The sequence below is a fragment of the Cherax quadricarinatus genome, chromosome 31 (assembly GCF_038502225.1).
Source record: "Cherax quadricarinatus isolate ZL_2023a chromosome 31, ASM3850222v1, whole genome shotgun sequence".
Lineage (NCBI taxonomy): Eukaryota > Metazoa > Arthropoda > Malacostraca > Decapoda > Parastacidae > Cherax > Cherax quadricarinatus.
In genome coordinates this window covers 16,166,938-16,190,339 of record NC_091322.1, presented here as the reverse complement: position 1 = coordinate 16,190,339, position 23,402 = coordinate 16,166,938, and the positions used below count along the sequence as shown (strand labels likewise).

Below are 23,402 nucleotides of genomic sequence, written 5' to 3'. Positions count from 1 at the left end.
GTCACACAGAACAATCTTTCACAAATTATTTACGTCGATGGTTCTGTTCACCAGTCCACTGGTGCAGCTGGTAGTGCCGCTGTTGTCACACAGAGTGATGGCTCTCATAAAGAAATTGGAGCACGCATCAATAACTGGGCCTCTACCCTTCAAACAGAACTGTTTGCCATACTTCTTGCACTCAAATGTGTCCATGTATCTAAGGTTGACACTTTAATTGTAACTGATTCTCTGTCATCCATAAATGCTCTCAACTCATTAAGTATAAATTGTGGCATGCTTGTGTCAGAAGCCAGACATAGATATGGTAAGATTGTGGACAGTGGAGTCAGAGTGCACATGCTGTGGATTCCACGCCCTTGTGGCTTAGCGCTTCTTTTTGATTATAATAATAATAATAATTTGTGGATTCCATCTCACATTGGTCTTCAGATGCATGATAGAACTGATAAATTGGCTAAGCTGTATGCTTTCAAAGAGGGAGTAGATTACAATCTTGGCTTGTCAGGTAGTAGTTTGAGAACAATAATACGAAAAGAACTTCAGCTGAATTTTATGGACTTAAGGCTCAGGGAGATTGACACCAGTGAGTCCATCTATCATCATTCTATCATGCAGGAGGAGCCACATGTCTATGGTGCATCCAACAAAATAAGCAGACTCTTGGATGTCACTACCGCCCGGCTCCGGCTGGGTTACAAGTATCTTTGGCAGGTTAAATCACCACCACCAGATGTAGATCAAACGAAATGTAAACTTTGCCAGATGGACTATTGTCACACATTGCGTCATTATGTACTGGAGTGTGATAAAATTAATGAATTTAGAAACAACTCACTCAGAAGTGTTCAAGAAATGGCTAAGTATTTTATCCACAGTTTACCTGGAGTTTACCTGGAGAGAGTTCCGGGGGTCAACGCCCCCGCGGCCCGGTCTGAGACCAGGCCTCCTGGTGGATCAGAGCCTGATCAACCAGGCTGTTGCTGCTGGCTGCACGCAAACCAACATACGAGCCACAGCCCGGCTGATCCGGAACTGACTTTAGGTGCTTGTCCAGTGCCAGCTTGAAGACTGCCAGGGGTCTGTTGGTAATCCCCCTTATGTGTGCTGGGAGGCAGTTGAACAGTCTCGGGCCCCTGACACTTATTGTATGGTCTCTTAACGTGCTAGTGACACCCCTGCTTTTCATTGGGGGGATGGTGCATCGTCTGCCAAGTCTTTTGCTTTCGTAGTGGGTGATTTTCGTGTGCAAGTTCGGTACTAGTCCCTCTAGGATTTTCCAGGTGTATATAATCATGTATCTCTCCCTCCTGCGTTCCAGGGAATACAGGTTTAGGAACCTCAAGCGCTCCCAATAATTGAGGTGTTTTATCTCCGTTATGCGCGCCGTGAAAGTTCTCTGTACATTTTCTAGGTCGGCAATTTCACCTGCCTTGAAAGGTGCTGTTAGTGTGCAGCAATATTCCAGCCTAGATAGAACAAGTGACCTGAAGAGTGTCATCATGGGCTTGGCCTCCCTAGTTTTGAAGGTTCTCATTATCCATCCTGTCATTTTTCTAGCAGATGCGATTGATACAATGTTATGGTCCTTGAAGGTGAGATCCTCCGACATGATCACTCCCAGGTCTTTGACGTTGGTGTTTCGCTCTATTTTGTGGCCAGAATTTGTTTTGTACTCTGATGAAGATTTAATTTCCTCATGTTTACCATATCTGAGTAATTGAAATTTCTCATCGTTGAACTTCATATTGTTTTCTGCAGCCCACTGAAAGATTTGGTTGATGTCTGCCTGGAGCTTTGCAGTGTCTGCAATGGAAGACACTGTCATGCAGATTCGGGTGTCATCTGCAGACCATTGCAGACCATTCTGGAGAAATACCCTGACTTTGCTAGCTGTAAATAAAGCATTACCACATGTGTGCATGTGTGTGTGTGTGTGTGTGTGTGTGGGTGTGTGTGAGGGTGTGTGTGTGTGTGTGTGTGTGTGTGTGTGTGTGTGTGTGTGTGTGTGTGTGTGTGTGCGTGTGTGTGTGTGCGTGTGTGTGTGTGTGCGTGTGTGGGTGTGTGTGAGGGTGTGTGTGTGCGTGTGTGTGTGTGTGTGTGCGTGTGTGGGTGTGTGTGTGCGTGTGTGGGTGTGTGTGTGCGTGTGTGGGTGTGTGTGTGTGTGTGTGTGGGTGTGTGTGTGGGTGTGTGTGTGTGGGTGTGTGTGTGGGTGTGTGTGAGGGTGTGTGTGTGGGTGTGTGTGAGGGTGTGTGTGTGTGGGTGTTGGTGTGTGGGTGTGCGTCCTTGTGTGTATGACAAGGTCCTAAATGCACTAGAAGACAAAAAGAATGCAGATGTAATATATACAGACTTTGCAAAAGCCTTCGACAAGTGTGACCATGGCGTAATAGCGCACAAAATGCGCGCTAAAGGAATAACAGGAAAAGTCGGTCGATGGATCTATAATTTCCTCACTAACAGAACACAGAGAGTAGTCGTCAACAGAGTAAAGTCCGAGGCAGCTACGGTGAAAAGCTCTGTCCCACAAGGCACAGTACTAGCTCCCATCTTGTTCCTCATCCTCATATCCGACATAGACAAGGATGTCAGCCACAGCACCGTGTCTTCCTTTGCAGATGACACCCGAATCTGCATGACAGTGTCTTCCATTGCAGACACTGAAAGGCTCCAGGCGGACATCAACCAAATCTTTCAGTGGGCTGCAGAAAACAATATGAAGTTCAACGATGAGAAATTTCAATTACTCAGATATGGTAAACATGAGGAAATTAAATCTTCATCAGAGTACAAAACAAATTCTGGCCACAAAATAGAGCGAAACACCAACGTCAAAGACCTAGGAGTGATTATGTCGGAGGATCTCACCTTCAAGGACCATAACATTGTATCAATCGCATCTGCTAGAAAAATGACAGGATGGATAATGAGAACCTTCAAAACTAGGGAGGCCAAGCCCATGATGACACTCTTCAGGTCACTTGTTCTATCTAGGCTGGAATATTGCTGCACTCTAACAGCACCTTTCAAGGCAGGTGAAATTGCCGACCTAGAAAATGTACAGAGAACTTTCACGGCGCGCATAACGGAGATAAAACACCTCAATTACTGGGAGCGCTTGAGGTTTCTAAACCTGTATTCCCTGGAACGCAGGAGGGAGAGATACATGATTATATACACCTGGAAAATCCTAGAGGGACTAGTACCAAACTTGCACACGAAAATCACTCACTACGAAAGCAAAAGACTTGGCAGACGATGCACCATCCCCCCAATGAAAAGCAGGGGTGTCACTAGCACGTTAAGAGACCATACAATAAGTGTCAGGGGCCCGAGACTGTTCAACTGCCTCCCAGCACACATAAGGGGGATTACCAACAGACCCCTGGCAGTCTTCAAGCTGGCACTGGACAAGCAACTAAAGTCAGTTCCTGATCAGCCGGGCTGTGGCTCGTACGTTGGTTTGCGTGCAGCCAGCAGCAACAGCCTGGTTGATCAGGCGCTGATCCACCAGGAGGCCTGGTCACAGACCGGGCCGCGGGGGCGTTGACCCCCGAAACTCTCTCCAGGTAAACTCCAGGTAAACTACGCTCGTGTGCACATGTCCGTGCGTGCGCCCTCGTGTGTGTATGTGCGCGCGCGCACTAGTGTGGGTGCATGATCCACTTAATATTTGTATTTATAACTCATTACAATTGTGACCAGGTGTGGACGTATCAGTGGTTCATTACTTTGTAATTTGTTCATGACTGTAACCATGTATAGGAGTGAAGCTGATTCATTACCTCTGTAACTTGCCATGATTAGTGACCAGATCTACCTGGAGTTCATTACCTTTGTAACTAGTTCAGCTGTCATAACTTTGGGGTCCAGTCACTGGACCCATTATGTATCTTTGTAATCTTTTGACTACCGCCCACAGGATGGGTATGGGGTGCATAAAGATATTAAACTAAAGTGTGTGTGTGTGTGTGTGTGTGTGTGTGTGTGTGTGTGTGTGTGTGTGTGTGTGTGTGTGTGTGTGTGTGTGTGTGTGTGTGGTGTGTGACTCAACAATCAATATTTGCACCAATAACTCATTACAGTTGTGACCGGGTGTGGAAGTGTGAATTGTTCATTACTCTATAATTTGTTCATGATTGTAGCCAAAGTATAAACGTAAGTAACCATTCTACAGAATTCATTACCTTTGTAACTTGTGAGCTCATTACCTTTGTACCTAGTTCGGCTATCAAAACTTTGGGGGCCCAGTCCATGGACCCATTACGTACCTCTGTAATCTGTAAATACCTTTGTAACTTGTCATGATTGTGACCAGACTTACCTGGAGTTCATTACCTTTGTAAATTGTGAGTTCATTACCTTTGTAAATTGTGAGTTCATTACCTTTGTAAATTGTGAGTTCATTACCTCTGTAACTTGCTCAGCTATCAAAACTTTGGAGTCCAGTCCCTGGACCAATTATGTACCTCTGTAATCTTTTGACTACCGCCCACAGGATGGGTATGGGGTGCATAATAAACATATTAAACTAACTAACAACTCAGGTATTGTTCCTGAGTAAAGGAATCATTTGGACTTTCCTCATTTATATTAATCACTATGCTGTCCAGCTCTCACAAATTAGACTGGTTCAACATCATTCTCGATAGAAGAATACTTGTGCTGGGTTGACCTTTTATGAGTAAGACACCATGACTGTATTCACTACTTCCTCTAGTCATTATTACTAGGCGGTAGTTTGCCATATATTACATGGCCCTTACCAGTGTTGAGGAGAGTGACGCCGCATGGTTTTGGATTTATGCCCTTTATCCTGAATTTTTACATCCAACGCCGGCAAGGCTACCTCAGCTAGGCCATCATTATTGCCATTAGCTGCAACCTTTACATCAGTCACTGTAGTGTCAGGGTTATTAACATTATCATTATTGTCACCATTATTATCAGACTTACATACAACCCTGCACGTAACTGTATGGTGCCTTCCCTTGTTGCCTTGATAGCAACTGTTCAATTTGGTATGACAATCCTTTACATTATGATTGTCTAGACATCTGATAAATCTGTCAAGTTCTTTCATTCTTTCCACTTTAATCTTCCATGAATTATAGACATTACAATTTTTAGTGAAATGAGTACCCTGGCAGAAGAGACAGTCTCTCTTTTCCTTGCCTGACCTCTTATTAACTGGGTTACCCTTACTGAGGTACTTATTCCTCTTACCTTGATGTGAGGAACCACTATTACTGATTCCTGTCACTTGATATGTGCCTATTTATCTCTTAATTATGATTATTACCACTGGGATTATTTTTCCCTTTTGAGACTTGACAGATACTTCAGAGTCATTATGTGTTATATCCTTAGAACTGTTTGGCTGACTTGTCTACAATTGAACAATTAATTCTTGCCGACCTAGTCTGATTTCCTCCAGACCGTACTCTGGAGGTTTTGGCAAACCCACCCTTTGCATTAATAGGTTGATCAGCTGCCTGGCTTACACCATTTAATTTATTCAAAGCCTTACTTTTACAAGACAGTTTTTCTTCCAATTCGTAATGTTGATTAATTAAAACATTCATTTCCATTCCATCTGCACAATTCTCCAGCAGATCTCTTTCACAGTCTTTACCACAATTTGTACCAATCAAATCTACTCTCTAAAGCATCTAAATATAACTTTAATTCATTAGGGTTCACGGTTCTGATTCATTAAATCAAATGCCTTCGTCACATGGCTTTTAATAGCCTGTAATGATGCTTTCATTACTCTAAAATTCATGGACTTGTCAGCCACATTAACTCCATCAGATCCAGTCATGATTAGAGAATTATTAATCACCAATTATACAACTTAAGTAGGCGCCTTATAAGAGTAATTCTTGCACTTTACTCTTGTATAAATCCTAGCCACACATGTGCTAGCAATTAATTGGGCTAATTGTCATCCATCACACGATCGATTAAACTTGTGCACCCTACACCCACTTCCTTCAATCAGTCACTTAATTATTAAGTAATTAATTCAATTAATTTTTTCACTGATTGCATCCGGTTCAGGAAGGACCAACGGGCAGATATGGAAAATTTTCTAGGGTGCTTACCTGTATGTACATCAACATTATATACATACCAGTAATCTCATTGGGAGACAACCATATTGTTTACCGTAGTCACCCCGTGTAGACATGTGAGAAAACTTAACCACCCCTGGTCGCGGCAAGTGGTTCCTTCGACCTCATAATCTTATCCATATCTATCCGAGACCAGTATGGATTGGATAGCACCCACAAGTACGGTGCTACTAATTAATTGTGGACTGTATAGATTATATTAGTGTAACTGAATGAAGGGGGGGGGTAGGTTACACATGGATATATCCATCAAGGAAAACCACTTGTACATAATCTCTCCACTTACCAGATATTCTCTGGTGGTCACTTGATGTAGCTGGATCACTCATAACCTATCCAATTACAACATACCTAACTGGCCAGTATCAGTCTGCTATAACTAGAAGGATTACTTAACTGTGGGTGATTGATACTCCTTATTTCCTCCATTCACCATCTCATTTCGATGTTCTGCTACACCGACACGGTTCTCATTCCAGCAGGACGAGGTATCCGTCGGTTTGTCCCGGTTTAGAAGTCATGATTCCATAAAGCTTCATTATCCTCGGTACGAATCACACATTCACTCGAAACAGTCTGAGGCCGATGAGCGAAGATTAACACATGGGTATTTCCCCTGGACACACACCATGGCCGTGCACCAGTCACACCCCGTCAAACCATTATTCACTAATTTTACCACCCTTTTACGGTGGTCCCCTAAGTCACGTTCCCTCACTCTTCACCAGGAACAGTTACGACACTTCCTATTATGAAATGAGGCCTATATTAATCCTTAGGCCGCCGTGAATGCCAATTTCGTGGTTCCATGCTTTCCCAGCCTCCTCACCACATTCAAAACACTCCCGCCTGCCCCATGGCCCGAGTCCCCCTATACCCCCGCACATCCGTGCATGCGCAAAGGGAACTCTTGGTTCTACCCTATTGTCAAATGCATTTTTGACTCATATCGACACATTAAACACCTATTAGGCGCTATAGCTTCGGAAAATCAAAAATTTTCCACAACGCCTGACTGACTAATGTTCTCAGAGCGGTTACAAAGTACGTGGTCAATTAGGGTGGCTGAGAACTGCGTGATCCGGGTTGGTGTATTAATTAGTTGAGTGTAACTATTTAAACCTAGAATTTGCTTATACCTTTTGCATAGCCCGTTATTTTGCTGCTGAAAACAGATATTGAAGTCGCCCAGTATTATCGTCTCGCAATTGTTTTCAAGTCCGGACAAGACTCTGGAAAAGTCTTCTAAGAACTGGTCCTGGGTAGGAGGGCGGTAACTAGTTCCTACTAAGATGGGTTTGGTCTTGGGAAGCAGCACTTCAAACCATAGAATCCCCAGTTTAATGTTATTTAAATCAGGTCTTGGGTTGTAAGCTAAGTCATTTCTAATGTAGGCACATACTCCACCACCCTTTCTGTTCCTATCTAAGCGTTTTATATTGTAACCTTCTATTTTGACCTCGTCGTCAGTCACCGTATCATCCAACCAAGATTCAGAGATGGTTATAACTGCCGCCCTAATTTTGTTAGCTAGAATCCTAATCTCTGCCAATTTAGGAAGAAGTGATCTTGCGTTGACATGAATAAAGTGAAGGCCTGTTTTCATAAAACAATTATAATCATCAGTATATGGCAATGGGTCATTTGTATTAAAATTAGGTGGTATAAACCTTGGTAATAAATACCGACAAGTTGGTTTAGAAAGACACGTAAGCAAACACTATAACATATTTATTAGAAAACGTTTCGGTCCTGGGACCTTGATCACTTCTAGCATACAGAGGTAGAAAGACATTATATATATAGGCCTATATATATAATGTCTTTCTACCTCTGTATGTTAGAAGTGATCAAGGTCCCAGGACCGAAACGTTTTCTAATAAATATGTTAGTGTTTGCTTACGTGTCTTTCTAAACCATTAAAATTAAGTAAATCAATGTCATCATTGTTAAAGGGTAACTGTGCCAAAGTGCATTTGTTACACACAAAATGAATTCTGGCACCGTTACTATAATTGTACATACATCTATCATGCACCCACCCCTTACACATTTTACATAAGGTGTCTTTTCTGTTTTTCATGTGTACTTTAGTACAGTGTATGCACCTGTTTGGTAGTGTTTGAGATAATAATGGCTGTATTGTCTCACATTGACCTATGTATGCATTACATATAGAGTTAAGGTTATCATTCCTAGCTACTAGACCGTCATTATCACCGTCATTTATCTGTCTGTTTTGCCTCTGCACAATAGTTTGAGGTCTTGGATTAATTTGGATATCACCACTTAAGAGCGCTATAATAAGAGCTGTGTGCCACTTTTTGCTTGGGTATGCGGTGTTGCCATACCTTGCGGCGATAGTGACATGTGCAACAGTCATCATGCTGATCAGGGGGAACATTAAAACGTTTCCGTTTGAATATCCCACCAGGAAGGATAGTATTACCAATATGTAGTGAGGTTAGCCTTGGGAAATAATCAGACGCTATATCTGTTACAATGGAAGACTCACAGCTGGCAGAAGTAATGTTGAAGCCAAGACACAGATCAAGGATGCCTCCGTAGATATGTGTGGGCTCCAAGCAGTCACGCTGTATAGCCCTTGTGGCTTAGCGCTTCTTTTTGATTATAATAATAATCCAAGCAGTCACATTTACTTTCTCTTTTGGGTTATCTTAGGTAATTTACACGAATATTAATATATATAATAACTGTAATCAGCTAAATTTGCGTAATTGCACTTATGTGTTACTGTACCTAAATAAAGTTACTAATTTAATTTCAATTGTAATATAATGGGGAATGAGGTCTGGCGAAGGTTAGACCTGACAGTGGCCCTTAACACCCATAACAACAAGTGTTACTGTTGCTCTCTGTTAGTCTCAAAAATACTCTGAACAAGGTATAAGTGCACATGTACTGTGAGCTTAGACATTGTTTATGTAGCCACTTGTAAATGCAACTGGAAATAAGTCACTCTGTCTTGACTTTTGGGATATCCTAGGTTCTCTACACATATGTTGCTATGTAAACCACACATTGTGAACTTTGCAAGGAAATAAACATTTTCATTTTCATGTATGATAATTCATGTACCTGGATTTGTGTATACCTGAGTGAACTTACTAAATGTTCACTGTTAAGTGCTATGTATGTGTGCCACGGTAGTGGGCCAGTGGCTAGATAAAATTCTATTTTTGTTTAAGCTCTCAAGGATATGTAGATGTTAGCATATACAGTGTGGTGCACTGTTGTGTTGTGCTGTATGACCCTTGTGCTTTTAGCAGTTAGTTTTGCTTCTAATAATTATAGTGTGATTAGTTTGACCGAAGTGCATTGTTAATTATTGGTTTTCTTTTGTACGTACTAATGTTTTATTATTTGTCAACTACATTTTTGTACCCTATCAAGAAATACAATTGTATTTTACTGTGACTAGTGAGGGGACCTGATTTAGGGAATTGGACCTGACCTTCCCATCTTTGCATTGAACCTGATTACCTCTTATTCCTTCAAACCCCATGCAGCCCCTCCAGGTTTATAGCTCTTGCCCTCCAGGAATTTGATAGTTTTGTTTAACTCATCAGTACATCTGTTGTTCATTAAAATAATTACCATCATTGCATCTCACACAAAATTAGTGATAATTTAACCAAGGATAACACAAAACTAATATACATTTATAATAAATGATTAATTTTATTTTTACGAAGTATGGTTTACAATTGATTTGGAAACGATATTAATGACATACTTTATAGGAAGCCCCTGGTTATGCAGAGCATTTTAGGCAGCCCTAAAATAAGATTATAATTGCTTATAACCAGTCAAAATAAACCAGTTATAACATACCTAAAAGCCAATAAATGAAATTGCAGTCCATGTGAAAGATAACAAAAGGTGGGAAACAAAAATAGAGGTTGACCTAAGGTCCACAGTCTTTTGATTTTTCAGCTGCAAGACAATTTGATTTATTGCCCTTGCTTATAATTTTTTTTTTTTTTTTTTTTTTTTAGCAAGTCAGCCGTCTCCCACCAAGGCAGGGTGACCCAAAAAAAGAAAGAAAATCCCCAAAAAGAAAATACTTTCAATGTTCAACACTTTCACCTCACTCACACATAATCACTGTTTTTGCAGAGGTGCTCAGAACACAACAGTTTAGAAGCATATACCTATAAAGATACACAACATATCCCTCCAAACTGCTAATATCCCGAACCCCTCCTTTAGAGTGCAGGCATTGTACTTCCCATTTCCAGGACTCAAGTCCGGCTATATAAAAATACAGTGGTCCCTCGTTTTTCATAATTAATCCGTTCCTGGAGGAGCTACTATAAACGAAATTTATGATTTGCGAATTAATTTTCCCCCTAAGAAATAATGTAAATACAATTAATCCGTTCCTGACACCCAGAAGTATTAAAACAAAAAAATTTTTTACATGAAATATACATGTAGTACATAAACAATACAATGGGAAATGATGAATGAAACATTAACAGCATAGCACTTACCTTTATTGGAGATTCTTCTTAGTGTATGGGAGACTGGAGGAGGAGGAGAGAGTGTGGATTGTTTATAGTTTGGAAGGGGAATCTCCTTCCAGCAACACCTCAGGTACCAATTGCTTTTCTGGGGTTGCTTCACTTCTCTGTTTCTTAATGCCACTAGGACCACCTTGAGAGTCACTGGAGCCCTGTCTCGCAAAAGAACTGTCCAGAGAGCTCTGTTTCTGGCGTCTCTTTAACACTTCCCTAAAATGGCCCAAGACTTTGTCACTGTACATGTTGCCAATATGGCTTGCAACAACCTTGTTAGGGTGATGTTTCTCCATAAAGCTTTCCATCTTACCCCACATAGTAAAAATCTCTTTAATTTCTGAAGAAGGCACCTTCTTCCATCTCTCTTCCTCCTCCTCTGCAGCAAGATTCTGAGCTGCGATCTGTTGCTCTTCCTGCTGAAGCTCTTGCAGCTCCTCAGTGGTGAGCTCTTTGTTGTGGTCTTCCACCAATTCTTCCACATCCTCCAAACTCACATCCAACCCCATGGAACTCCCCAGTGCCACAATTGATTTTACAACAGACATAGGGTCATCAGGGTCAGTCCCAAACCCTTCAAAATCCCTCATGTCAGCACAATCTGGCCACAATTTTCTCCAGGCAGAGTTCAAAATCCTGGTAGTCACTCCCTCCCAAGCCATACCTATAAGGGTTATGCAATGGAGGATGCTGAAGTGTTCTCTCCAAAATTCCCTTAGGGTCAAGTGAGTGTCTGTGGTCACAGTCAAGCACCTGTGAAACATTGCTTTTGTGTAGAGTTTTTTAAAGTTTGCAATGACCTGCTGGTCCATGGGCTGGAGGAGAGGAGTGTTTTTCGGGGGTAAGAACTTTACTGTGATGAACCCAAACTCCTCGAAAATTAGGTCATCCAAGTTTGGAGGATGAGCAGGTGCATTGTCCATTACTAGCAGGCACTTGAGATCCAATTTCTTTTCCAGGAGATACTCCTTCACACTAGGGCCAAACACTTCATTGAACCACTCAACGAAAATTTCCCTCGTGACCCATGCCTTACTATTAGATTTCCAAAACACACACAATTTACTCTTCATAACATTGTTTTTCCTGAACACACTGGGATTTTCAGAATGGTACACTAGCAATGGCTTCACTTTGAAATCCCCACTAGCATTAGCACAGAACATTAGCGTCAGCCTGTCTTTCATAGGCTTGTGTCCTGGCATTGCCTTTTCCTCCTGTGTAATGAAGGTCCTCTTTGGCATTTTCTTCCAAAAGAGGCCTGTTTCGTCACAATTGAACACTTGTTCAGGTTTCAGTCCTTCAGCCTCTATGTACTCCTTGAATTCATGCACATATTTTTCAGCCGCCTTGTCGTCCGAACTGGCAGCCTCACCATGCCTTACCACACTGTGTATGCCAGTACGGTTCTTAAATCTCTCAAACCAGCCTTTGCTGGCCTTAAATTCACTCACATCACCACTTTTTGCAGGCAATTTCTTTACCAAATCGTCATGCAACTGCCTAGCCTTTTCACAAATAATCGAAGTCATAAGAGTATCTCCTGCTAATTGTTTCTCATTTATCCACACCAATAATAACTTCTCAACCTCTTCGAGTACTGGTGATCTCATTTTTGTCAGCATAGTTACCCCCTTTGCAACAACAGCATCCTTGATTTCCTTTTTCTTGGCCACTATGGAACATAAGGTTGTGTAGGGTTTCTTATACATCCTGGCCAGTTCTGCCACACTTGTTCCACTTTCATATTGTTCAATGATGGTTTTCTTAAATTCAATCATATTTCTCACCTTCTTTACCACAGGCTTGGCACTAGGAGCTTTCTTTGGAGCCATGGTAGCTTATTTAGTACTTGCAAGCACTAAAATAAATGGAATATTATGAAATATTTCGCTGGAGCACATGAGGGGACCTTCGCTCACTGGTAAACAATGCCAGACTGGCTGCCGCCATGGCTCACGCCGTGGGTACGCATCCTGGACGAACTACGACTCGCGAGTCAACCTACGAAAAGCGAGCCCATGTTTATACGAAAATATCCCTATGATTGCCGAAATTTACAATTGCCGAGAACTATGAAAAGGGAGGGACCACTGTAACCGGTTTCCCTGAATCCCTTCACTAAATATTACCCTGCTCACACTCCAACAGCTCGTCAGGTCCCAAATACCATTCGTCTCCATTCATTCCTATCGAACACGCTCATGCACGCTTGCTGAAAGTCCAAACCCCTCGCCCACAACACCTCCTTTACCCCCTCCCTCCAACCTTTTCGAGGGCGACCCCTACCCCGCCTTCCTTCCCCTACAGATTTATATGCTCTCCATGTCATTCTACTTTGATCCATTCTCTCTAAATGACCAAACCACCTCAACAACCCTTCTTCAGCCCTCTGACTAATACTTTTATTTACTCCCCACCTTCTCCTAATTTCCACACTTCGAATTTTCTGCATAATATTTACACCACACATTGCCCTTAGACAGGACATCTGCACTGCCTCCAACCGCCTCCTCGCTGCTGCATTCACAACCCAAGCTTCACACCCATATAAGAGTGTTGGTACTACTGTACTTTCATACATTCCCTTCTTTGCCTCCATAGATAACGTTTTTTGTCTCCACATATACCTCAACGCACCACTCACCTTTTTTCCCTCGTCAATTCTATGGTTAACCTCATCCTTCATAAATCCATCCGTATGTTATAATTGATTAATTTTCATTGCCCAGCCAGCCACCTAACCTAATCCAATGATAAATATTGGAAATAAAAGAATTTCCTTATAAATTTGATGAGAGAACCAACTGTTTATAAATACTAGTTGGAATTCTGACTGTTGCTGAAGATGATGGGTTGTGCAATATAAATTTATAATACTGAAGCATAATTAAAATGTTGTTAATTGTGACCATGTTTTAATGTAATGCATTAGAGTATGGTGCAACCAACATGCTTATAAAGGTGTGAATCACAGGTTGTGAATGTTACAGTGAGGAGTAGGCTGGAGGCAGTGGGGTTGTCATGTCTGAGGGCAATGTGTGGAAAAAATATTATTCAGAAAATTTGCAGTTTGGAGACAGGTGTGGGGTTACTAAAGGTATTATCCAGATTGCTGAGGGGTTGTTGAAGTGATTTGGACATTTAGAGATATGAAGCAAAATAGGATGACTTGGAGGGTGTATAAATTTGTAGAGGGAAGGTAGGGTAGGGGTCACTATGAAAGGTTGGAAGAAGTATTGGAGGTTTTGAATGCGAGGGGCTTGGAAATCTAAGGTGTGTGTATGAGAGCATGTTAAATAGGAGTGGAGGCAAGTGGTTTTTATGACTTGACATGCTGTTGGAATGCAAGCAAGATAACTTGAGTCCTAAAGGTGTGAAGTACAGGGTGAGGATGTTTGAAGAGACATCTGAACTGTAGAAAGATAAGCTGGGTGGCTAACCTGGGTTAGCCACCCAGGATAACCCAAGAAAGTCAGTGAGTCATCAAGGACTGTCTGTCTTATTTCCATTGGGGTCCTTCAATCTTGTCTCCCAGGTTGCGACCCACACCAATCAACTAACACCCAGGTACCTACTTACTGCTAGGCAGACAGGGACCCGGTGGCAAAAGACCCTCTGGCGAGGGTCTGGATTCGATTCCTGGTGAAGGAGTGGAAACATCGGATGTGTTTCCTTACACCGGTTGTCTATGGTCATCCATCAGTAAAATGGGTACCTGGGTGTTAGTCGACTGGTGTGGGTTGCATCCTCGGACAAAATTGACTTAATTTGCACAAAATGCTCTGCATAACAAGCAGCTTTCTATATATGTAGTAGTATGTCATTGATGTCAGCTAGGCCTGTATGCCTTGTACATGTACTTGTAATAAATATATTATTATTATTATTACTACATATTATTATAGTATAAGGAAACATGCCCAGTTTTTCCAACCTTTTTTGGGCATTGAACCACAGATACAGTGTATGAGGTGAGAGCATTGCCAACCAGTGGAGTGAGTGATGGTGAAAGTTTTTTCTTTTTCGGATTACCCTACCTCTGTGGGAGACGGCTGTTGTGTTAAATAAAAATATCAAGGGGATTCACTCATCTGTAGGATTCATACAGTACCTGAGAATAGTAGGTAATCAGGTTTGAGCCAAAGAAATGAAGGTAGCTTTAATTCCATGCATCAAGAACCGTTCACTAGCATCAGAGTACCCCTTGAAAGGATTTTTCAGTGGCAGAAGTGTTTACTGTATGAAATTAGAAAAATATGAATTAATTTTTAAACAGGTTGAGATATGTATAAAAATGTGTAAAGCACTGTAATATATGATTGTATTAAGCACCCACAGAAAATGTATGTATATATTTTTTCTATTTTTTGTACTGTAGCTTGCAGAGATGTTTGCTGATAAAACCCGAAGCACAAATGCCTATAAGAAACAGAAGTTCTCTGATAACTCGGAAGGATATAATGAATCAGATTTTAACAAGAAGAGGAAACATGGTGATCCTAGTTATGCACGAAATAAACTAAATGCAAATTGGCAGAAGGAAGATAGACATGGATTTAATCAGTGGAATTATAATAGCCAAGGAAATTTCAGAGATAAGAGTACTTTTAAAAGTAAGAGACAAAACCAAGAGAATTTTGTGGACGTTCCAAGACCGGGCAAGCCTCGCAAATATACCATAAGCATTGCTGTGCCTGCAACTATCCTAGAAGATACTTGCATCAAGGATGAGCTTAGAACGTATGTTGTGGGGCAGATTGCAAGAGCTGCTAATATATATTCCATTGATGAGATTGTGGTATATAATGACAGAAACTGTAATAAAGACTGTCTAGGTAAGTTGAATTTATGTTGTTTTTTATTTTCTTAATTTTACATGAAATTCACTAAATAATCTTTTAAAACACTCAATTTATTGGTTATTTCAAGTGTGTAGATTGCTTTTTATAACAATGATGAGAAAAAACAATTTTATGGGGTGACACCAAAGATGCTGCCCCGGGTGACACCAGAGATGTCGCCCCTGGTGACACCATCTCTAGCAACACCTCTGATTTGAACAATCCTTTACTTACAAGAAACTGCCCATTGAACAATTAGAACTACCCTATAAAATTCCCAGAATTTGGTAATTTAGATGCTTATACCATTAACAAATTCCAATTTAACCCTTAAACTGTCCAAACATAGATCTACGTTCACGTGCATTGCGCTCCGACCTTGATTTTCCCCATTTGAAAACGTAAAAAAAAAAAGTAGATATATGTTCGGAGCCCCCCACACATGGACGTAGATCTATGTTTGGACAGTTTAACCCCTTCAGGGTCCAAGGCCAAAATCTGAAGTGGTGCTCCAGTGTCCAAGAAATTTTGAAAAAAAATAAAATTATTTTTTCTTACAGAATTAAAGAGCATATTTTTGTGAAGGTAATAAGACAAAAAAAAAAATCTGATCAGTACTTACCGAGATACAGTGCCAAGAAGTTTGTCAAAAATGATGTGGTGGCGGCAACATCAACGAATTCCACATACGCGCATTACATTATTTTGCGGTTTTTGTTGTTTTTTCTTTTCTTTTCCAATTTTTTTCTATTCCTACTAACATTTGGGGCCTGAGAGACCAATACTGTATATAATGTATATATATAAACTCACTGTATTGAACAAAATAACCGCACTAAAGTTATTATCATATTATTGTTTACCACTGTTGTTTATTACAATAAACATGCACAAATCTTGTATAATACTAACGTTCTATCATATATTTACATATTTACAATCACTGGACATGGTTTTAGAACTGCTGGAGCTTGTGGAACTCCTTGAAACAAGGCACCATGCACAGAGGCACCTTACATTCCCCACACATAAATCGAGTGTCTTTGCGTCTTTGTTGCCGTCGTTTTGTTTGTGCACAGACGATGCATCTCTTCTGAGCAAATTTCTTCTGAGTTGAAGGAAGTTGTATTATGAAATGATCACCTTCCCTCCTCAAACGCTTGGGTATATCCTGAGGAATTCGAGGACTGTGTTGTATAGCAGGTGTTCTTACCTGGTACTTCATTATGAGTTGTCTGACAACAGACAAACAAAATTCACCATACGGTGGTCTGTTGCCAGTCTTTATTTGGTACATATTATATGCATTGAGCATTGCAATGTCCATGAGATGGAAGAAAAGTTTCATGTACCACTTGTAACTCTACGAACACAGTCAACAAAACCAATCTGCATGTCACATTTGTCAGCCAAGCGCATGTTTTGTGTATAATCAATCACTGTCACTGGTTTTCGAATACGTTCATTAGTCACTCGATCAACTTTGCCACTGTCTTGCATTTCATTACGGTGAATGGTTGTCAACAATGTGACATCTCGTTTGTCATGCCACCGTAATGCCATGATGTCATTGGCAGTAAACACCTGCACGTCATCACCACGAGCACCTGCGTTGAGCCTCGGCATATGTTTACGATTAGAACGCACTGTGCCACACACATCTGTCTTGTTCACTCGCATGAAATCACTGAGTAATGGGCTTGTGTACCAGTTATCGTTATATAATGTATGCCCCTTACCAAGATAAGGCGCCATCATGTTTCTCACTACGTCACCTGAGATACCCAATAACATCTTGGTATCTTTCAATGTTTTACTACCCGTGTATACAACAATATCCAACACCAGGCCAAAACGTTTCCTCTTGCTCGGTATATACTGCTTGAATGACAGTCTACCTTTGAACAAAATCAAAGACTCGTCAATTACAAGATTCTTGAATGGATAAAAGTATATGCTGAACTTTTGTTTAAGATACATGAAAACATTTCTAATCTTGTATAACCTGTCACTTCTGTCAGGCCTGGGTTTGTCAGAGAAGTGCAATATACGTAAGAGTAAGATAAACCTGTTCACTGGTATGATTTCACTGAAGACCGGGGTAGAAATTAGCCGATCTGTGGACCAGTATGCTTTTATATTATGCTTATAGACGTGAGGCATAAGCATTATTGTTGCAAAAAGCAAATACATTTCTGCAACAGTCGTCTCTTTCCACCTGTGTAGTCTTGACTGTGGTGATAAGATCGTATTTGCCATGGTGTACTCAAAATACCTATTACTTTCCCTGACAATAATTTCCATCAATGGCTGGTCAAAGAATAATTCAAAGAATTCCAGTTCATTGGTCGTGGTTCCAAGGGGACAAGTAGGTAGAATTCCACTTTGAGAGTCATCAAAGTGGTGAGGCTTGGGAACAAAATTGGGATTTTGCTGCCAATCCCACATACGGTTTGCTGGTGGATACTGGACATCATAGGCTGGTTGTGCGGGTGGTTGTGGTTGTGGTGGGCTGGTGGCTGGCGCTCCGCTTTGTCCTTGAACTGACGAGTCAGCAGCGTGGGTCCCAGCGTGGCCTGGTGAGTCATGCATGGCGGTGCCACTACCATCACCACTAACACCATCCACTGATGCCTGTGGTCTATCCATGCCAAGTGTAGCCACATCATCCTCACTATCACTACCTAAAACTGGTGTTGGGCCACGGGATGTACTCCGGGATGTACTCCATCCCCTGGGCACAGCATAGGGTACACTACCCGAGCGCATGCGGCGGCGAACATACCGACGCTTCACTGGTGAATATGATTCCTCATTATCACTACTCGAATGATCGTCGAGCGCAATAAAATCACAGTCCACGTCACTATCATCATCATTACTTAAGTCAGAGGCCTGGCCACGCGAAAATATTAGTTTTCTCTTCCGATGAGGAACAACCGACCGTGAGTCACGAGTGCCCACACCAGAGGTAGAAGGTTGAGGATCGTCAGGGTTTTCTGCACTATCGATATCCTGGTCATTCTTTTCGGTCACTAACTGATCAAAGCCGTAGAATTCGTCTTCATTTCCACTTCCATCAGTGTCACAACTATCAGATAGGAAGAGGAGAGTCCCAATTTTCCGGGGAGTGAGAGCTGACTTGCGACGAGGCATGGTGAACAAGGTAACTGAGCCGGCGTTCCCACAATGCTATGCGGGCGCCTAGATTTTTTGTTTATGGCGCACACCCACCACGCAGACCCGTTCTCTCACATGTAGGCCTATGAGCGTTTTCGCGCTAAATTTGACGGCGCTAGAATTTTGGCATAGATCTACGGTTTGGACACTCAACGTGAAGCCGTAGATCTACAGGACGGACCCTGAAAGGGTTAAGGGTTAAAAAGAGAATCCAAAATAAACACTGTAGCCATTTCAGTGACTAAAGCAGCCTTTCCTCTGTTCATTAATTCCATTCCCAGGCTTCCGTATAACACTTGTCCTCCACTTTAAATCCATCACAAAAAAAAAAAAAAATAATTTTTCTTAATTTCCCATTTAATAAACCATAACCAGGAATGCTTGGTCATAGCTTAAGCCATCCCAATATTTAAAACAGACCTAGTAAAAATTCATAAAACTGATGGGGTGCCCTACCCTTTCCTTCCTTAGGAAAATCACTCAAGATTAATTATTTCTACCACTTTGAAGCCTATTTCAGCCTACTTCCAGTCTTAAACTGACCTACATCTTCTCCCTTTAATCCCCTCAAGGAAGGTTCCTTGATGCTGGTGAGGGGCTCTTGATCTAGAGAATTGGATCTGTGCTCCAGTTCCCTGAATTAAACCTGAATACCCTCCACATCCCCCCACAGGCACTGTATAATCCTACGGGTTTAGCGCTTCCCCCTTGATTATAATAATAATTCTCCCTTTAATTTGAATGTCTTGCATCTATCTATTAGAACCAAGAAACAGTCAATAAAACCACAAGAACCACCCTAAAAAAAAAAAAAATGTCACTATTATACTCCAAATGCAGGGTCAGAGGTAAGCTTCTCCCATCATGTACTGCATGGGGGAGGATTTTTTTTTTATATACTGCTTACACCAACCACACAGACCCATTCTCTCATGTGGAAGCCAAATTTTGCCATTCACAACAAATATGAAGGCATTGTGAAATATGCATACTAGTACTCCTTAACTTTCATTGCTATGACATACTAGTATGTGATGACAGCTTAGGGGGTTAAAGACAAATATAGATTTATATATTATGTATGATAGAAACAGTCAGGTGAAAAGGGGATAAAACTCTCTCTGCTTATTTAAATACATAGTATTTACTGCAATGTTAGTACTATGGGTATTCTAGATTCCATTCATCTTCCTTTTTTTTTTCTGTATTTAGGTTGTGCAGTAAGTGTTAAAAAGCCATATTATAGTAGACTAGGAGCAGCGCTGTATAGCCCTTGTGGTTTAGCCCTTCTATTTGATTATAATAATAATAATAATACTAGACTAGGAAGTTACCTATTTGCTGTTAGGTGAAATGAGGCAGCAGGTGTAAGGAGGCTTGCTCATGGGTCTTGCTTTCCGAGGGATCCTTTCTGTGGAGATTTGAACGTTCTGCCTTTAAGCAGCGGGCCACCCAGATCTCTATTATGTGAGAAATTATTTTTCAGAAATGATGCGAATGTTGTTGGAATATCAAGAGTGCCCACAGTACCTCAGAAAATATTTATTTCAGTTCCATCGGTATTTGAGAAGGGTTGGTGTCCTTAATGCTCTAAATTCTCCACATCATCTGCTCTCCAATCAATGGTGTGAATATAGGTAATTTGTAGTTTTACAACTTTGTATTAATATGGTCTGACAAAAAAGTCTGGGAAGAATAGCTTTCATGTACATAATAGAATCTGCTTTCAACGTATTTCTTAGTTGTTAATCCTTTTACTGTTGCAACTCCCAAAATTAAAAGTGCTGATTGCATCACATATTTCAACAACAACAAAAAAAAAATCTTCTGAAAATGGTTGAATCTTTTTCAGAAGGTAATGACACCAAAAAATATCAAATTTGATGGGAAACTCAGGGAATTACACAGACTCAGAGTTGTAATTCTATAAGCAGTTTACAAATCAGTGATTTCACCCATTTTGAGTCATATTTTCTGTCTACTGAGTGCAAGAAATTGTTCAATCAACTTTCAGAACTATCGTATAAGGTGCCTAGAAGTAGGAAATTTGGCCAGTTTTACGAGAATTTAAAAAATATTGTGATTTAAATGTATGTTTTCTGAAATAAACGCTGCAGGTATACCAGCCACTAAAGCAACCTATCTGTTCATTAACCCGTAAACGGTCCAAGCAGATCTACGTTCACATGCGTAGTGCTCCAAAAGTAGATCTACGTTTTTTTTACATATTTTCAAATATAAAAAAAAAAAATAGATCAAAGATTTTTTACACGTTTTCAGATGTAAAAAAAAAAAAGATCTACTTTTTTTACATACTATCAAATGTTGAAAAAACTTATATAGTATACGTTTGGACCGTTTACGGGTTAATCCCATCCCCAGGCCTATCCTATATAATAACACTTGCCTTCCATTTTGTTGAATTGAGAAATGGAATTGGCTGAAAATAGGACTCAAAGTGGGTAAAATTACTGATGCATAAATTGCACCATGATTGCCAACTTTATGCCTGCATAATTCTGTAAGTTTTCCATCAAATTTCATTTTTGGTGTCATTACCTTCAGAAAAGGATTCCCTACCATTTAATTTTTTTTTTTTTTAAATTGCGACATTGTCAGTAGTTTTAATAATAATGGGGTCACAACAGTGAAATGGTTAATATCCTGCATTTTGGCCTCTGCTTTTTTTATTGTTTTCTGTTTCTTATACGATATAGTGCTGTGTTTTTGATTATGGTCTTCAACCCTATGGACTGTATAATACAGAACCATGGCTTTTAAGCATTTTTTGTTGTATGTATATGATATTTTATTAATAAAACAAATTTGTACGCACTGGTTTACACAATACAGTCATACCCCAGTTTACTTCATCTCAGCTTACAACAAATTCGCCTTTACACCACTTTTCTAGAGTAAATTTCAGTTCAGCAAATGTCATTACATCCAGCGTCACATCACAAAGCAACGTCACCTACATCATAATAAAAGGACATGCAATAAATCAGTTTTTCCTTAAAAATATATTTAAAATAAATAACTAAAACAAAAATTAACAATAAAAGATAAAAGAAGCTAAAAACAATTTAAAATACAGTAAAACCCCATATCCACTGATTCGGTATTTGCAGTTTCAGTTGTCCATGGTTTACTGTGGCTCAGAAATACCTCTTAATTTTGCATAATAATGGCCCCAAAGCACAAAAGAAGAAAAACTGGCAGTTCTTCGAAGCCTAAGAGAAACCATGAAGTGCTTCCCATCAGTGAAAAGTGATAATTCTCCACTTACCTTTCATAATTTATCAATTAAACTTTATAACAGGCATGTATAGGACTTATATATAGGGTTTCTGCTCTCCATGGTTTCGGTATCCACAGCAGGTCCTTGGAATGTATCTCCTGCAGATATGAGGTCCTTCTGTACAATAAAAAGACATTAAAAACATAAAAAATATATACATATACATGTAAGGTGATGAGGGTATCAAATGATTTAGATAAAGAAAAATTGCATATCAAATTGGAGAGGAGGAATATGGAAGAAGTGAATGTTTTCAGATGTTTGGGAGTTGACATGTCAGAGGATGGATTTATGAAGGATGAGGTTAATCATAGAATTGATGAAGGAAAAAAGGTGAGTGGTGTGTTGAGGTATATGTGGAGACAAAAAAGTTATCAATGGAGGCATAGAAGGGAATGTATGAAAGTATAGTGGTACCAACACTCTTATATGGGTGTGAAGCTTGGGTTGTAAATGCTACAGCGAGGAAACGTTTGGAGGCAGTGGAGATGTCCTGTCTAAGAGCAATGTATGGTGTAAATATTATGCAGAAAATTCAAAGTGTGGAAATCAGGAGAAGGTGTGGACTTAATAAAAGTATTAGTCAGAGGGCTGAAGAGGGGTTGTTGAGGTGGTTTGGTCATTTAGAGAGAATAGATCAAAGTAGAATGACATGGAGAGCGTATAAATCTGTAGGGGAAGGAAGGCGAGGTAGGGGTCGTCCTCGAAAAGGTTGGAGGGAGGGGGTAAAGGAGGTTTTGTGGGCAAGGGGCTTGGACTTCCAGCAAGTGTGCATGAGCATGTTAGATAGGAGTGAATGGAGACGAATGGTATTTGGGACCTATGAGCTGTTGGAGTGTGAGCAGGGTAATATTTAGTGAAGGGATTCAGAGAAACCGGTTATTTTTATATAGCCGGACTTGAGTCCTGGAAATGGGAAGTACAATGCCTCCACTTTAAAGGAGGGGTTTGGGATATTGGCAGTTTGGAGGGATATGTTGTGTATCTTTATACGTATATGCTTCTAAACTGTTGTATTCTGAGCACCTCTGCTAAAACAGTGATTATGTGTGAGTGAGGTGAAAGTGTTCAATGATGATGAAAGTATTTTCTTTTTGGGGATTTTCTTTCTTTTTGGGTCACCCTGCTTCGGTGGGAGACGGCCAACTTGTTAAGAAAAAAAAAAAATGTACTGTACAATAAAATATTTACATAGAAAAATTTTAAATGTCCGTTGTTACATAGTTCCGCTGTCTTGTTGTGTGGTGCCATTGCTGCTGGTTCTCATTAAAAACAAGGGCAATGCCATGTGCATTTTTGCCCATACTGCAGTCGTGTGCTTGTTTTGCATTTCACTGTTATTTTTGTGATTATACCTTTACTGTGTCTGTTAGCCATGGGTCTTAAAAAGGATAGTGCT

At 40.5% G+C, this 23,402-nt stretch overlaps 1 protein-coding gene across 5 annotated transcripts in view; it reads left to right on the top strand.

Moving 5' to 3' along the window:
* Nucleotides 1–8,482: 8,482 nt before the first annotated feature.
* Nucleotides 8,483–23,402, top strand: part of LOC128698196 (putative methyltransferase C9orf114 homolog) — a 40,074-nt gene continuing 25,154 nt past the window's right edge. For 3 of the 5 annotated variants that reach the window (XM_070090219.1, XM_070090222.1, XM_070090223.1), the window contains exons 1-3: nucleotides 8,911–9,042; nucleotides 15,060–15,516; nucleotides 20,189–20,339. In XM_070090219.1, coding sequence (XP_069946320.1) covers nucleotides 15,069–15,516; nucleotides 20,189–20,339 — 599 coding nt within the window. In that variant the 5' untranslated portion in view covers nucleotides 8,911–9,042; nucleotides 15,060–15,068. Of the gene's footprint in view, nucleotides 8,601–8,910; nucleotides 9,043–15,059; nucleotides 15,517–20,188; nucleotides 20,340–23,402 lie in introns of those variants that run through there. The other 2 variants (XM_070090220.1, XM_070090221.1) reach the window with 2 other exon arrangements.